At 57.6% G+C, this 16,541-nt stretch overlaps 1 protein-coding gene across 1 annotated transcript in view; it reads right to left on the bottom strand.

Moving 5' to 3' along the window:
- The window catches only part of CACNA1C (calcium voltage-gated channel subunit alpha1 C), a 473,070-nt gene that overhangs the window by 104,427 nt on the left and 352,102 nt on the right, over positions 1-16,541 (bottom strand). The window contains exons 10-11 of the mRNA XM_059935013.1: positions 8,669-8,759; positions 2,520-2,546 (exon numbers count right to left, since the gene is read on the bottom strand). Coding sequence (XP_059790996.1) covers positions 2,520-2,546; positions 8,669-8,759 — 118 coding nt within the window. The remainder of the gene's footprint in view (positions 1-2,519; positions 2,547-8,668; positions 8,760-16,541) is intronic.

Raw genomic sequence — 16,541 nt, forward strand, 5'->3', positions numbered from 1 at the left:
TAGAAAGTTTTACAAAGGGTGTAAGTGTCCGGCATTGTGTTTCTACTCAACAGCTGTGCCCCGGAGCGGCCCCCGACCCCTCGCTGCAGCCCCTAGACACACAGCTGGGCAGAAACAGCTTCGGATCCCTGGGCAGGACTTCACCACACGGTGCAGAGCCCGGGTCCTGGGCGTGGGTCCTGACTTGGCCAAGCGTGAGCCACGTGGCCCCGGGCCTCTTTCAGCCTCAGTTTCCTCCTCTGAAAATGGGTTTACTGATGGTGCCAACTGACTAGTAATAAGCCTTTTGGGAATGAATACAGAAACTTCTCTGTGTGTTTCTGTTGTACCTTGAGTAGTAGCTGCAGGGGGAAGAGCCCTTCTTCCCAGAGGGGGATCTGGTACCAGCAGGTTGAGCCACGTCTCAAAACCGAGCAGAGTCCAGGGGTCCACGTGGACCCCCGTGCCCCCTCTTCTTCGAGAGCACAGCTTACACCCTAGAGCACTGGATACAGAACGCCCCCCGTCTCCTGGGTCATCTCATGCTGGAGCGAGTCCAGGCAAGTCTGTGATTTCTCTTCCACCCCCCAGAGCACGTTGGTTCATTCATTCACTCACGCATTCATTTGTTCATTTATGAGTCACCCATTTTCATGTAATGAGAATGATGTTTTGGAAATATTTTCAAATGTATTTTTATAGCCCTTTACTCTCTCCCTGCATGGGGGCTTTGGAACTGCCAGAAGCACAAAGTGCTTTCTCAGCTTTGGCTGTAAAACAGAACTTTCATTTCAGTCTGCGTCAAGCCTAATGTCATCCGGGGGCAGGATAATCCATTCGTCCCTTCACTTAGTATTTATTAAGTCCCCACTAAGTGCCAGCCGCTTCTCCAGGTGCTGGAGAGAAAGCAGTAAGATCCGAGCGTTACGGAGACAAAGGATTTTCTACATTTCTTGAGCTCTCTCTCCTGTAACAAGAGCTGGACCTGCGAGACTTGACCCTAGGTTTTTTATGTGAAGGAGGTCTTGGCTTCAGAGGAAGTGGAAGGGGAGAAAGCCTGCATTTTCCAGCCCCAGCGGAACACGGGAGCAGGTGACAGCAGGAGAGGAGAGGGTCCCACACCGGCATCCTCATTCAATACTCTGGCCGAGCGCCAAGCTCTAGAAACAGCCAGATAGTCACGGGGAGGCCAGGACATCAGGGCTGAAGGTGCCTCTCCGGGGTGTAGCACGGGGTCTGCAGGGCCCTGGGGGACGCCAGCCTTCGGCCTAGAGCTCTACCCAGGCAGGCACAGAGCGGGACGGGCGGCCGGCGCGTAGGTGAGCGCCCAGTTCCCGCAGCACGTCCACGGAGGGCCTGGAGGTGTCCATGGGCTCAAAGAGCCTGGGGGCCGGAGACCAGAGGCAACGATTTCAAGACCAGCGGCAACCATGGGGCCCACGGACACCGTGGGTGGAGGCCCAACCAGGTGGACCTGTGGCCCCTCGGCAGGCCCGGTTCAGGGGGACAAGCAGGGGTCTCGGGGTGGACCCCAGGACCAGTCCTCACTGAGTCCTGGGTACTTCCGGGGTCTTGAAGTCCCGGCCCTGCTTCTCCACCCTGGAGAGGAGCTGGGCAGAGGAAAGAAGAGAACTGAACATTTAGCTTAAGGGACAGTTTAAAATGCAGCCTTGGGCTACACTGCTCGGCTGGACTAAAATTTAATGTTATTTACGCTCCTGCTGCACAGGAGGTGAGGCTGGGGAAGCAGGGTTAGATCAATAATGAAACTTAAACACAGTATTTTTTAGCTCGTACAGGCTTTGTGGGAGTGAATTCCCACCCCTACTCACATATCTGTCCATCCAGCGCACACGGTGGACAGCCTGCTACCCGCCGGGCGCCCGGCTCGGCTCCCTGCAGATAGCACCTCGGAGGCTCACGGAGCCTATTGGAGACACGGGAGCCCGCGTGGGGAGGGCGGTGACAGAGGTCTGAGCAAAGCGCCGGGGGGAGGGAGGGGAGTCTGCAGAAGGTGTGGAGATGCGGGACCAGCGAGGTTCTTAACAGGAGCCCGAGCTCTCCAGGGGAGGCTCGGGGACACGGCGATTCGGGTAGCAGGAGGGCTCCACGCAAAAGCCTGGACGTGCGAGAGGACGGGGGACATTCGGGAACCGCGGGACGTGCAGGCGGCGAGGCTGGAGGGGCAGACAGGTCAAGGACGGGGCCCCGAGGAAGGTTCTGAAGCAGCACCGTCAGAACCCGCGTGCCCTCACCTTCCATAAACACGGCCGAGAACAGCAGCAAGTGGCCACGTGGCACTTATTTCAACCGGACTTCACCTTATAAGGGAGGGGGACGCAGCATCTCACAACCTCCTAGGGCCAGTGCCACCAACATCACTAACTCGCCAAACCCCAAGCCCGGAGCCGCTCGCCGGGTCTGATCCACGAGCCTCTTCCCGAGAGCCGTGCAGAAGGAAAGCAGACCCTCCGCAGGCCCTCCCTCAGCCCCCAGCCGGGGGTGTCCCCAGCCCAGCAGGAAAGGAGCATCTCACTCACCTGAACTTCGACTTGGAGATCCTGTGGCTGAAAGGGAAAGAGGAGAGGTTACCAAACGACACACACGTTTCCCTCTTTTCTCAGACGTCCCCGGGTGACCACATGGGCGCTGGACGGAGCAGCTTCGGAGAGACAGCCCTGCGGTCAGCACGTCCTGGTGTCTGTGTGTTTGAAGGGGAGACCGAGGGCTGGCCCAGCCCACAAACCTACGAATCTAGCATCTTCTAAGTGGAGACGTGGCCCCCGGAGCGGGTGCCGTGTTCTCAGACCGTCAGCTGGGGTTGGGGGCCACGCCCTGAGAACAGTCGTGGAGGACAGGAGCCCCTCCTGCAGACGCGGCCCTCGGACATTGCAGGCGGCAACAGGCTGGCAGAGGCCCAGCGCTGTCTCAACAGGAGCCCGGCCCCATCACGACGTGGCCTGAGTGTGGAGCCTGGGCCCCAGGAAACAGCCCGGAGCACAACCCTGGATGCTGGCAGCGCTGTGCAGCCCTGAAGACCTGGGACTTGTGGACAGAAGCACCGGTGGGTGGGCTGGTGGCTGACTCGAGGGGCATCTCGGGGGAAGAGGGGGGCACTGAAAGGTGGAAACTTCCAGGAGGCCCTGCGGCCCGTGGGAGGCTGGATGGAGCCGGGCTGGGGGCAGAGATCATGCAGGCACTTGAGACGGCCCTGCGGAAGGCCACATGTCGGGAGGCCCTGGTGTCTGGGGAGTGAGCACTGGCAGGGCCGCGGGTGGGAGACCGTGCTCGGATGGGCAGGCAGGTGCGGAGCGCCGGTCAGAGATGAAGAGGGGACAGAATCCGCCTGTCCCAGCTCAGCACAGAGTGAGCTCTGCTGCGAAGCAAGAAAACAGCCCCTCTTGCCATTTTTTATTAAAAAAAATAAACCAGAAGATGTGACAGGTGGCAGAGTCATCGTGCGTGAGATAATTATGTCTCTGGGGCACTGAGAACCAGAGCCAAGAGCCTTTACTGCTCCGAACCGCCAGCTGATAACCTTTCCCACGCAAAGACGCCGGCGACGGCTGCAGGGTTTTAATCACACGTTACACGGCACGTGGGCAGAGGCCGGGGCCACGGGTGGCATCTTACTTAGGGCCACAGTTTAGTGGAAAAACAAATGCCTTCCGGCTACGCTTGGACGGTGGGGAGCTGGGGGCTCCCTCCTCTAGGCCAGCCAGGCCTGCTGGACAGATGACCCCTCGCTGAGGGATGTGAGCTAGCATGGTCGGTTAGCAGCCTGGCAGCTCTGCCACAGGGCCTGGCCCGGCCCCGCCTTCTCTCGGAGAGTTCCAGAGGCCTCTCGGGGGCCCTTCAGTGCAGGCCACACGCCCTCCCTGTAAGTCTGCCTCTCAGTCCGGTGGGTCGTCAGCAAAGTGGGTTCTTAAGAAGTCCCGCGTGGGGCACTGAGGTCTGAGTGTCCACGTCTCCCAGGCAGTGACTCTGGGACGCGGCGCAGGAGGACCAGGGCTCCTGTTGGGGATGACGTCCAGGGTAAGCGTGGTCACTGGCTGCGGCTCCTTCCTGGGTGTTCTGGAACGTTCTGAGGCGGAGGAAATGGAGTGGGACTTTCTCTCCCCCGTGGTTACGCGTCCTGATGTGCGAGCCTGGACGCCACACTGAACTGATTGCTGTTGCTGCTCTCAGGTCGGGGGCATCATTCCAGGCTCGCTGGGGCCACAGCACTCACCCCCTCCAAGCTCTGTATTACTGGAGCACCCCAGGTAAGAAGGGGGGTCCTTGGGGGGCACGTGTCTGGAGACAAAGGAAAGCCCAGGTATGGGAGAGCGGAGGGCCTCACACTCCCCATGTAGGAGGGGTCAGTGCACTTCGTGGACCAGAGGCACCCGGTCTCCGCAGGCTTCGTGTCCTGGGAGGTGACCACCAGCTCGGGGTTTGGAGAGCTGGTCACGCCGCCAGTGGGCAGGGGAGCTGGGAGCCTGCGGGCGCCGTGTCCGCCCCCCCAGCCCTGCGTTCCGGCCGGGTGGCGGGTGCTGCCCCCTGGATCCCAGCGAGTCCACAGACACCAGGGGGCCCGGCTGCTCCAGACCCCGCTGGGGACCAGCCTGCTCAGAAGGCGTCCGGGCTCCCTTAGTTACTGCTCTACAAGGTAGGATTTCCTCCCCGTGTTTTCCGTGGATTCCTGAAGAGCAGCAGCTGCAGAAAGTGGGTAACTCGCATGTAAGGCCTCGAGTGCAGCCCTGCTGGGTGGACCTGACGCTTGTCCAGCCCAGCTGCCTCTTTCCCTCAGGCCTCCACAACAAACCTCCCAGGAAACCGCGGTTGTCTTTGCTGATGTGAAGGTTTAAAACGGGAGACACGCCTGGAACTCCCTCTGCTTCACTCAGTTACCCAGTTTGCAGTTGTCATCTTTGGACAAATATTTGAACTCCTTGGGAGCTACTTGTATGTTTAGCCTTTCCGCTTCTTAGAGTCGTAAGCCCGTATCTTTGCTCCCTGCCGTGTGACACAGCGATTCCCTGAATCCTCCCGATTCGCCCTAACGTCAGTCAGATGGTGCTGCAGGCATCATCTAGGCTGATGCACGTCTGAGGCGACGTCCTCGACTCCACGCACGGCTGGTGCAGCCAGAGGGGCCGGACCCTAGACCCCGTCACAGTGCACCTCTTGGGGACCCACTAGCTTGAATCTCCTGTGCTATCCGGGGACCCCCAGCTCACTTCTGTGACGAGATGCACGTCCATCGGTATCATCGACCCTCTGCGTCGGATCCTGTTTCTGACTCTACCTTCTTTATAGAACTGTGCGCTCCGAGACTGAAGGGACCTCGCACACACCAGCTGGATTGGGGTCTGCCATTTTACAAGGTGCAGCCTGCCTCAATCACGGGGCCTCTCCTGCGGAAGCCACAGACACAGAAGAGGTGCAGGGGGTCCCCGCAGGCGGTTCCCAGGCCCCTCTAGGAGCCAAGAGCACAGGAGCCAACGGGCAGGCGCCCCGCACGTCCCAGGGGGCGAGCCTGAGGTTGCCACCCAGGCCCAGATCTGGGACTCCTGGTGCATGGCTGGCTCTCTTCCCTCCTTCGGTCCGTCCCAGAGTACCGGGCACTTCTTTCTGTGGAAGTCCGCGTCTCCCTCTCTGATGCCAGCTGTGCCCTAGTCTCAGGCAAGGCTGTCCCGTAAGTGCTGGTCTCCTTCATGGGCTTCTCGTCTTGAAGACGGTCCTGCCTCCGCTCTGAGGAAAGGCGAGGCCCAGCAGCTCCGGGGCCACTGCCATTTCCCCGTCCACGGCCTCACGTGTGGAGGGAGGGTCCCCTGCGGCCCGTTCCCGCCCCGCCTGCCCCCAGGCTCCAGCTCCTGCAATTAGGACACACAGAGGACGCGTCCCTTTTCCACCTCCGCACGTGACCCTGGCCTGAGCCGCACCAGCACCACCCCCAGAGCTGCTGCGGCAGCCGCTTCGCTCGAGTGCCGCCGCTCGGGGCCTCTCGCTCCCACACAGACTCTTCCTAATGTCCGAGGACCCTCAAGGATGGAGAGCTCACCAAACCAACCAGCTATGTTCAATGATCTCTCATGGTCTTGTGACAAAGACCAAGGCCATCAAGGGTCTGCCCGGCCCTGCTCCGTCTCCAGCCCCGCCCCTTCCCACTCAGGCCTGCCCTGGACGCGTCTGCCTTCTCTCCCTCATCCCCCCAGCGGCCTCGGAACCCACTGTTGCCTCTGACTGGAAGATCCTTCCTTCCTCCGTCCCCCTCCAGTTCTCAGCTCAAACTTCCCTTCTTCAAAGAAGCTTTTCCTAACCTGCCAGTCTAACGCGTCTCTCCATTACTAACCCTGCGTTACAGTCACTCCGCCTTCTCAACGCTTTTCCCAACTTACAGTGACGGCTCAGTGTCACTTTCACACCGGATAGTGAGCTCCAGGGAGACGGTGTCACCTTGCTCTCGGGCTCTGTGTCACCTCGGCCCAGCACCGAGCGGGCTTGCTGCCTGATGAGGGTGTGAGTGGAGAGCTCGGGCGTGATGTTCCTCTTCCGGTGGCCTCCGCGCTTGTGCTTGTCTGTTCCCCTGGCACCTTTTCATCTGTGCGTTGTTCTTTTCCTTCTGCGTGTCGGTTTCCCAGCCTTCAGCCCTGGCCTCCTGCCGCCGTGAACAACCCCGGTGCCACGTAACCGCATTCATCGTTTCTACGCTGGTGTCTCCAGCCTGTGGTCCAGAGCAGAGTCCCGGCCTCCACACCCTGCAGCCCCGCTGGTGACTTCAGTCCGTACGGCTTCTGTCTTCAGACTTGCAGGATGGCTCCTTCCTCTCCCCGCCCGCCCTGCCCGCCTGCCCCTCCCCAGCAAGACATCGCTGTGCGGTCTCTGTCTGTCTGCCCTGCCCCCTCGGAACCACCTTCAGCCAGGCCTCATCCCGCTGCACGGGCCGTTCGCTCTCCGCCTCAGAAACGCCAGCCCCTCCCTGGTTGTCACAGCCTGAGCCTCAGCCCCCGCCCGTTCACGCTGCTTCCCCACCAGGAACGCTGGCGGTCTTCTCCCACCGTTGTCTGGGGCGGGGCGGGGAAAGACGGTAGTTTGTTAAGGACATACTGCCATCCCGGCGCTGCGACAAGGCACTTTATCCGCACAGAGCAGGTGCATAAGTTCGGATATTCGTGGGGAGTGCGGCCCATTTCCACCGAGCCCTGGACGCCTGCAGAGCACGTCCTCCAGATGCCCCCTCCCTCTGTGGGAACAGGCTTGTCCTTCCAACAGGGCCTCGAGCTCCCAAAACACACCCTCTCCAGTGACTGTGAGCGCCAGCGCCCCGGCCTCTCCGGGTCTGTCATGTGGGCCCAGAGCCAGAGGGCGGGGTCCTCGTCACCTTCCCTCCCACCCTTTGGGGACCTGCCATCCACCTTCGCTAGCGTGGCCGCCCGGGGCCAACGTCCAGAATCCCGAGCGTTTGCTTGTATGGTTCCAGTAGGAGGGAAGAGGGAAAGGCTCAGCCCTGTTGCTTCAGAATGTAATTAGCGCTGTATTTTAGCAACATTTTGACAATAACGGCTTCCCAACAATGCTGGGAATCAGCAGTGCAGACTCCCCGGTGCCACTGTCAGGGGGAGGGATGGTGAGGTCCATGTGCCCTGGAAACGCTCTGCTCCTGCCCACCCGCCCCCTCGCTCGGAGGCTGGCCCGGCTCAGGTTAGGTGCACCCAAACCTTCTCAAAAGGCCCAGATACGGAGGCATTTCGGCGGGGAGAGGTGAGCTAGGAGCCGTTCTGCCGATGGAGCGACTCAAACACCCAGCCACCTCGGGGCCGGTCCTCCTCCGAGCCCTCTGTCCGCCGTCCCTTTTAGCTTCTGGGGTGAGACTTGCATCTCCCAGGCACCAGGACAAGCAGCTCCCACTTCCCACAGTGGAGTCTGGAAGCTGCCGGAGGCCTCACGCTCAAGGGCAGCCTGACCCCTAAAGGAACGTGGCTTCAATCTGTGGACTCTGCTTTTTGAGACACTGGGAATGAAGCCAGCAGTTTGCTCATTTTTAGCAGTTAAACCATTTTCCCTTCATTTCTTTGTGGGGGGGGGCATCTCCCAGGGACCGCTGGTGTCTGTTTTTAAGACGGAGCTAAGACGGATGGATGATGGTGATAAGCCACGTGGGCTGTCCCTCCGCACACCTGGCCCAGCCCTGGGCTCCAGTCAGCTCAGGAAGCCAGGGGCTGGGGCTTGCGTTGGGGAGGCTCGCTGGGCCGGCACAGGTGCACTTTTATTAGCTGAGTGTGCACTTCAGACACCTGTGCTCCCTTCACTGGGTGGATAACTCAGAGCTGCAGGTAAGACCCACGTCTCCCAGTGTATTTTCTTGCCTGTCTGCTTTTCTTCCAGGTCACGTTTATCAGAAACGAAAGGGCGCTTAGCAGGACCCAGGGAACCTAACAAAGCTGCTCTGGTGAAAGGGGGTGAGGGGCTGGGAAGAAACAGACTTCAAAGTCCCCCAACACACACACACACACACACACACACACACACACACACATTTCTCTGATGGGATGGAAAGGGGCTCAAAATCCAAAAGTCAGACCCCTGCCCGGGTAGCGCAGGATTGCAGAGCAGCTCCCAGCCAGGGCCACTCTGCCCCCAGGGCTCCCCTCCCCACCCAGGACTCGGTTTCCCTGCCCGCTCCCGCCCCCCTGCGCCTACTCACGCCAGCCTGGCCCCGCAGCTCTCTCCCTCGATGTCACCTCCAGCCACGTTTTCGGTGTTGACAGACTCGGTCTCACTGGTGGGCATGCTCACTGCAGGGTCGGGTCGAACGGATGCAGAGCGAGGCGTGGAGGGAAGAGGGGAGAGAAGGGTTAGTCTGCAGCCCCCCGGCCGGGAGGGGAGGCCCTGGCAGCGCCCGGCCGGGTCCCATGTCCTCAACGGACATGCCCGCTGCTCGTCTAGGGTGACCCTTGACACCCAGGACACTGTAAGTGGGACAGTGGGAGGAGACGCCTGGGAACACTGACCCGAGTCCCTCCTCTGCCCTCGACCCCACGCCCTCGGAAAGCTGCGCGTGCTTTCCCATTTGCGTCTGCTCCTTGCCGTAAAAAGAAAAGCTCTCATGACAGTATTTTATTTTTCTTATTTCTTTCCAACCCCCCTCCCCGTTCTAAGGGGGCCTCATCCTCACACTTAGGGCCCAGCCTGTCTGTGGAAAGGGCTTCTCTAGGGGGTGAGCCACTTGATGGATTTGGAGGAGGGTCTGTCCCTTGTCCTGAGTCCTGCATGCTGGGTCCTGAGGCGATTCCGTCTAGGACAGAGCCTGAAGTTGAGCTCAAAGGGAACAGCCATTTCCAGCATCGCACGCAAGACTCAGGTCAGCACTGTAGAAACAGGAATGAGGCACCTCCGTGTGGGACCCACCAAACTACTGAGATGAGATGTGGCCTGAAGACAGACGGCAAGAACACCACCTCCCCACGGCATCCAGATGTTCCCAGCTCCACAGGCCAAGCTGGGACACGAACCGTCCAAGTCCACTATGGCCAACCCGCCCAGCCCATCCCCAGGCTCTTCCTGAGCTGGCAGGGGCTGGATTTCCAGGGCAGCCGGAGCTTTCTAGCTTGGAGCCCAGTTTGGTGGCTTAGAAGAAGCCATTTCTTTTATTATTATCTTTTATCCCAAATAAAAGTTTATCTCAAAAGAATTCTTCTCCTCCTTTTTCATCTTCTATGGCCCTTTTAACACGACACACAAGGAGTTCCGTATTTTTCCCGCCCTTGTCCTCTAGAATGGCCGTCCCATCCTCGGTCATGGCTCAGTCCTGTTTGCAGGGCAGCAGCCCTCATCTGGCGGGCAGGTCAGGAGCCCTTAGTGGCCACAGAACCTGCATGAGTGAGGGTGTGGCATCCGGTGACGTGGGACCAGTGACAAGTGCCCCCGGGGCTGCCACAGCCCAGGAACTGATCACGCTGTACGGATAATTCTACTGGTTGTACGGATGCTGCTGGATGTGGAACGTCCCCGGTTTCTTTTCTTTTGGATGAAGTCAAGTCGGGCAGGTGTGAGAGACTCATTCTGAGAATGTGGGAGACACAGCCGGAAAGCGCACGACTTCCCACACGCCTGACTGTCCTGTGTCCACCCTCGACTCCTTTTCCATAAACTTGGGTGAAAACAAATCCAGACATCATTTCAAGGAAGCTTGGTGCTGGATGGACTTTGGACATCGCCCAGCTTTCTCGTCACAGGACAGGGAAGTGAGGTCCAGGGAAGGGCCAGGTGCCCGGGTCACACAGTGGCTGGGGGCTCGGACTGGATCACAGGTGTCTCGGGCCCCCGCCCCGTGCTCACCTTGATGGCCCCCGGGCGACACCCCAGACGAGATGGGAGTCCTACAGCCGAGCAGGCTCTGGGGGCATCACAGGTGCACGGGGAGCAGCCAGTGGTGCTGGATTTCACAGCGTTCACAGCTGGCACCTTCAGCGACCTTAACCTTGGCCGGCGCTCTTCAAAGGAAAGGCCTCAACAGGGCTCAGCCGCTGCTGGTTGTCACGCCTGCTGACTTTATACATTTGAAGGGACAACGAGGTGGTGGCTCCGGGTGGGACAGGCTATCCTCCCCTCGCACACATGCACACGCACGCACGCGCACGCACACTAGAAGCGCGCTCCCGCCCTGCCCCGTGGGCACCCGCACATAATTTACACGCACGGGGGCGTGGGGGACGTCACAATGGGTTTCTGGGGGGCGATTAGACCAAGCAAACTCCCCTTCCTCCTGATCAAACAAGCCCGCCGGGCGCTTCCTTTCACAGACAAGACGTCAGAGTCGAAAACCAGGAGTAAGACGTGGACAGAGCTCAGGGTCAGCCTCAGGCAAAGAAAGAAACAGGGGACTTGGCGACCACACAGGACGTCCCGCTAACCTCCAAGAACAAACTAAGAGATAGTAAAAATTGATAAATCAAAACAGGTAAGAACAGAACAAAATAGGACCCAAACCCCAAATCACATGAATTAACAACACAAAACAAACAATGGATCCTGGGGAGAAGGGGTCACTCCCGCAGAAGCGTCTACACTGGCAGGTGGGTACTGATCTTGAGGAGACGGATACCCAGGAGGGTCCCAACTCATCCCTACTTGTTAGTGGGAATCCCGAAGATTTGGTCATGAGAGGAAAGGGTCAGGCTTGTTTTCACCCCAGGTAAAGAGCCATCTCCGAAACACACGTGTCTTCACAATACAAAGCTTGAAACAACATGGATGGACCTGGAGGGTATTATGCTCAGCGAAGTAAGTCAGAGAAAGACAAATACCATATGACATCACCTATATGTGGAATCTAAAAAATAGAGCAAACTAGTGACTAGAAGTCACTAGTGACTAATGACAAAAAAAGAAGCAGACTCACAGATATAGAGAACAAACTAGTAGTTACCAGTGGGGAGAGGGAAGGGGGGAGAGGGAAGGGAGGAGAGGGGAGATAGGGGTAGGGGGTTAATAGGTACAAACTACTATGTATAAAATAAATAAGCTATAAGGATATAGTGTACAGCACAGGGAATATAGCCAGTACTTTATAATAACTTTAAATGGAATATAGTCTATACAAATATTGAATCTCTATATTGTACACCTGAAACTTATATGATATTGTAAAGCAACTAAAAGATAACAGTTTAAAACAATGCTTCGCACACCAAAACAAAAACAAAACCAACCAACACAAAGCTTGGAATAAACAGAAACTTTACAACCAGTAGCATTATTTGTTCACTTCTCAAAATTCCTATACAAAAACAGTGCTGAGAGTTAAAGAGTTGAAATGGATGACTTAGCAAATTTCCCTTCTGGGAAAAGATACATGTCAGTTTAGAATGACAAGGGTCACTCAGGTGAGCGTCTCATTGTGAGGGGTCTTTTATTTGGCGGTGGGAGGGGTAACGGGCTGCCAGCCTCCAAGTCTGTCTGTCCACACAGACGCCTGAGGGGACAGCCCTGGCCGGCGGGGGCCCAGGTCACTGACCTGCTACACAGAAGCTCATCCAGCTTTTGGCTTTGGCACCGATACTGTCCCATCTTGTTTGACTTCAGAAATAGCTATGCGATCACTTTAAAAATAATAGAAAGAGCCTGATAAAAACACGGCCTTTCCCTCTATAACTGAACTTGACCAGGCCTGGTGAGTCACGTGGGCACAGGTGGCAGCCACCCGCGTGGAACGTGGTCGGAAGAGCCTCCAATCATGCCCTTGATGGTGGGCAGGAGTCTCTGGGGAGCTGCTCTTTGGGGTCAAGGTGTGTATTTAAAGTTTCCTTGCTTTAAATCACGGTTTACATCCACATATTAGTTCCTATTAATTTGTGACAGTTTATCCCACAAGCACCTGACAGGGTGAAGATGGTCCGTGTTTCTATTTCTAAGGGGTTAGACAGAGGCCACAGCCGACTCGTTTAGGGACTTGTTACCCTAGAGATCGCCTTGGGTTCATCTTGGAAACTGAGAGTCCAGGCTGGCTGAGGCTGGGATTGCTAATGCTGGGCCCTAGTCTCGGGGAGGCGGCAAGCCTGAGTCTCCCACTGGCCACTCAGATGACCTGTGGGTTGGAGACTGAGGCAGAAAGACGGCAGAGAATCCAGGGGCCAGGGCACACCTTTCCTGTAAAGAACGGCCTCTGAGGAATGAAATGTGCTGTTGAGTGGACTCAGGAAGGATGCTGAGGGGAGGCTAGTTTCCTGACTTTCTAACTTCACCGTTACCAGGGATTGTGGATCAAATGTGGGTCTCTGGGCTGTCCTGTCCCTCGGCTTCTGCTGAGCAGATTCCGAAAGAAAATGAGATTTTCGTGAAAGAGTAATTAACAGCTGCCACTGCAGGTGGTGGAAACATAATTACATTTTTAGGAACATCAGTGAGCTGTACAAACTCCATCTTGCCAAGAACAGATTCTCTCCCCAAACTTCCACTCTTGCGGGCAACTTGCTTGAACGGCGCTTAGTAGGACCACGTTTCTGCATCTCGAGGGAGGTGGGGAGAGGGAAGGAAGATGACAGCAGTTGTGTGGGTCTTGGGGGGGTGGGTTTTCATAAGCTACTTCCACCACAGGATAATCTCAGACTGGAAACTGCGTGAACCATGCTGGGAGTGCACGGGACCCAAGTGGTCGTGGAGACCGGTGTCCTCAGGAGCACTGGGGTTCGCGAGCCCCCCACGGGTTTACTCACTACATCTGGGGGCCCCCTGTCACACCAGCTGCCGCCCTACCCTCTGCCTCAGACCTTTCTGTGCATGGGGACTGACAGGAAGGCCTCAGGGCAAACCTCCAGGTGAGAGATCAAGGGGCGGACGTGGGCAGAGGTGGGCAGGCCTGCGAGTCTGGAGCCTTCCGTCTCCATGCCAGCCTGACTTTGTCCGTGGGCCGGGGCGGCAGGAGCGGCCGGCCCCTCCTGGGACTGGCTGAGAGCAGAGCCCAGCACTGAGCTGGGAGCCGCACCATCGGGTGGAGGAATCCTCCGGGCGGCTCTTGGTGGAAGAGGCCTGGGGGCTCAGGGCCAGGCATCCCGGGGGTGTCAGGAGCCGGAGCAGCTGAGGGCATTTCTCCGCCAACCTGAACTTGCATTTCTCCAGGGCCGGCCCAACTGCCAATCCTGGGTGGGCCCGAAGGCAGGATCTAGTTGCCAGCCTCCTACGAACTCACAGATGGAGCTAGAGAACTGACTTTGCCACTTACTTGGCCAGACACCCGTTTTATCATCTTTTTTGCATACAAGTGGTCTGATTAGTATTCTTCTTCCAAAAGTACTAATCCAAGTTATGGTTAACAAGCAAAAGGAGTCCTAATTTCCTGCCTCGCTGACTCCAACCTGGAATACCCAACCCCCGTAATCGGGCTCCATCCTGTCTGTTAGGGCCACATGTGTCCCCTCAAAATTCACAGGTTGAAATCCTGACCTCTGGAACCCCAGAGTGTGGCTGTGTTTGGAGCTGGGAGGGACTTTAAAGAGGTGACTGAATTAAAACGCCATCACAAGGGTGGGCCCTAATCCCTTATGACTGGTGCCCTTATCAGAAGAAGAAATCTGGACACAGGCGTGCACGGCGGGAAGACGGTGAGGATACACCCGGGGGGTGTGGGGAAGAGGCCGTCTACACGCCAAGGACAGGGGTCCAGAGCCGTCTCCCCTCAGGGCCTCAGAAGGAACCAGCCCTGCCGACACCTCCATCTCAGGCTTCCAGCCTCCAGAGCCGTGAGAAAATGAAATGTCTGCTGTTCACGCCACCCGGTCCGTGGTACTTGGTTACGGCGGCCCCCGCTGATACACACACTATCCCCCCGCATCCCTGTGCCCATGATTTCTGCAGAACTCCCGCCCAGGTGGGGCTGCCCACCTCACGGCCCTGGAATGGGCCAACTTCGTCCCAGCCTCTGGGCTTTGCTATGAGGCCCCGTCCATCTCCCCTTCACCTATCCCAGGGGTCGGGGAGCTGCGGCCCTCGGGCCAGACCCAGACAACTGCTACTTTTGTAAATGACATTTCGCTGGAGCAGGACCGTGTCGCTGGCGGGTGTCACCTACGGCTGCCTTCCCTCGGCCCGCGAGCCTTTTGGAGGGCGTGGGTGCTGAACCCGCCTGAACCGTTCACATTTCCCCCATTCCAGTAGGGGGGCCTCCAGGACCTGCTGCCCCCGAGTCCCCTCTCTGAGCCCCCCAGAACTCTGGGGTCTGTGGGAATTTTCAGTAGCAACCTGGATGCGAGCCCTAGTCCCAGCCCTCCCAGCCGGTATGTCTGGGTGAGTCGTTTAACCCTCCTGAGCCCAGGTTTCCTCATCTGCAAAACAAAAGACAACGGTACTATTTATGTCAAGGGCTTCTGAGAAGGGTTAAATGAAATAATATTTGTGAAGTAACTCTGTAAAATGGAAACTGCTATAAATATTTTCTAATATTACCAACGAATTTTCATTTGTTTTTCTTCTAGTTTGCTCTTATTTCACATGTATTTCACATGTGTCTCCCTGACACAATTATAGCTTTCTCGAGGCCCGAGACTTTACATTAGAACTCTCCGGACTCCTTTCCAGGTCCTAGTGGTACTGGCTGTGGAATTACGGTAGACACTTGGCGTCTTCGTGGGGTTTCAGGGCTGCTCCGACGTGCTGGGTGGCTTTGGTGTTTGCCCTTCAGCTGCTCCTTCACCCGGTGCCCGGGAGGCTGACCTTTGCAAAGGGCCTGTGGGAGGCGCCAGCAGGACAGTGCCGTCAAGGCCCGTTTGGGGCTGTCACCCTTGGCGCCTGCATCTCTATGAGCCTCTCCTTAAATCGCCCAGTTCTCAAGCCTCTGTTTGCTGTCAGGACGTGACCCACACACCTCTGGGTGCAGGCAAGGTGAACAGGATGAACCCATTGACAGGGAGGGGTCATCCCCAGAGCTGAAGTTCGTTGCCCAGGTGAGAGCTGGTGGAGCAGAGACCAGCTGGCCTCGAGCCCAGGGCCTTCCCGGCTCCATCAGGCAGCCTCTGGAACAGCTTTGCTCAAATAACCCTGCAGGCTGAGCTCCTGGGAGCACCGGTGAGGAAGGACATCGCCACAGGAATGGCTTGAGCCCCGTGGCAGGACGGGGGACATTCTGGGTGTGGTTGCTGCCCCGGGAGACTCTTGGGAGGAACTGTGTCACATTTCCTCTGGTTTCCTTTTCTCCTGCAGAAAGAGTAACTTGGAGTCTTCTCTGCAGTTGGGGAGATCCAGCCCACGGCCACTGGTGGTCTGAGGCTGCTGGGTGAAGGAGCTCTCTCCATGCGTCTCTGCCCGACTCAGGCTCTCAGGAACCTCCCTGGCACCCGGGTCTAGGAAACGCCAACGCTAGTCCTAGCCTTGGCCTCGCCACGGGGTACCTCCGAACCCTCGGCAAGGCACGTGATGGTTTGGGGGCCTCATTTTCTTCATCTCTCTCATGAATAAACTGAACTACAGGATGAGTTGAAGGTCTCTTCTAAGGGAAAGAAAGAGATGGAGCAGGAGAGGAAAAGCAGATCGCAGAGAAAAGCGGAAAGAGGTGGGGAGAGAGAAAGCGAGATAGTGCCCAGCCGCGGGGCCCGTCTGGGTTGAAGGTCACGTCGCCCCCAGAGCCTCCTCTGCAGAGTCCTGCCCGCCCGGGGCCCGGCAGGGCTGCCTCCACAGAAGCAATTAAAACCTGGTTGATTTTAAGCCGTCGGAAAGTAAATCTAAAACAGGATTAAATATGAAGAAGCCTAACAAAGTGGCCTTATTGAAAAGGCACAGTATAAGCTCGATGTGCCCTCGTGATAATTATTATTTTATTGCCATAAACCAGAGGAGGCAGAAACGCCCGCCCCTGGTCTGCGGCCACCATCCGGAGGAGGAAGCCAGGCCGCTGTGCTCCCAGCAGGCCGTAAGCATCCAGCGCCCCCAAGCAGAAAACCTCTCTCCACCATCACGGCGCCAACGAGTTGGGCCACCTCAGCTACGATGGGGGTGCCGGGGAGCGGCTGCAGCTGCACCAGGCGAAGGTCTGCACTTGGTACACGTGCCCCCTTCCTTTCCCACCTGGCCCACCTTCGTTGGGGGTG

This window comes from Balaenoptera ricei, chromosome 10 (genome assembly GCF_028023285.1).
Source record: "Balaenoptera ricei isolate mBalRic1 chromosome 10, mBalRic1.hap2, whole genome shotgun sequence".
NCBI lineage: Eukaryota > Metazoa > Chordata > Mammalia > Artiodactyla > Balaenopteridae > Balaenoptera > Balaenoptera ricei.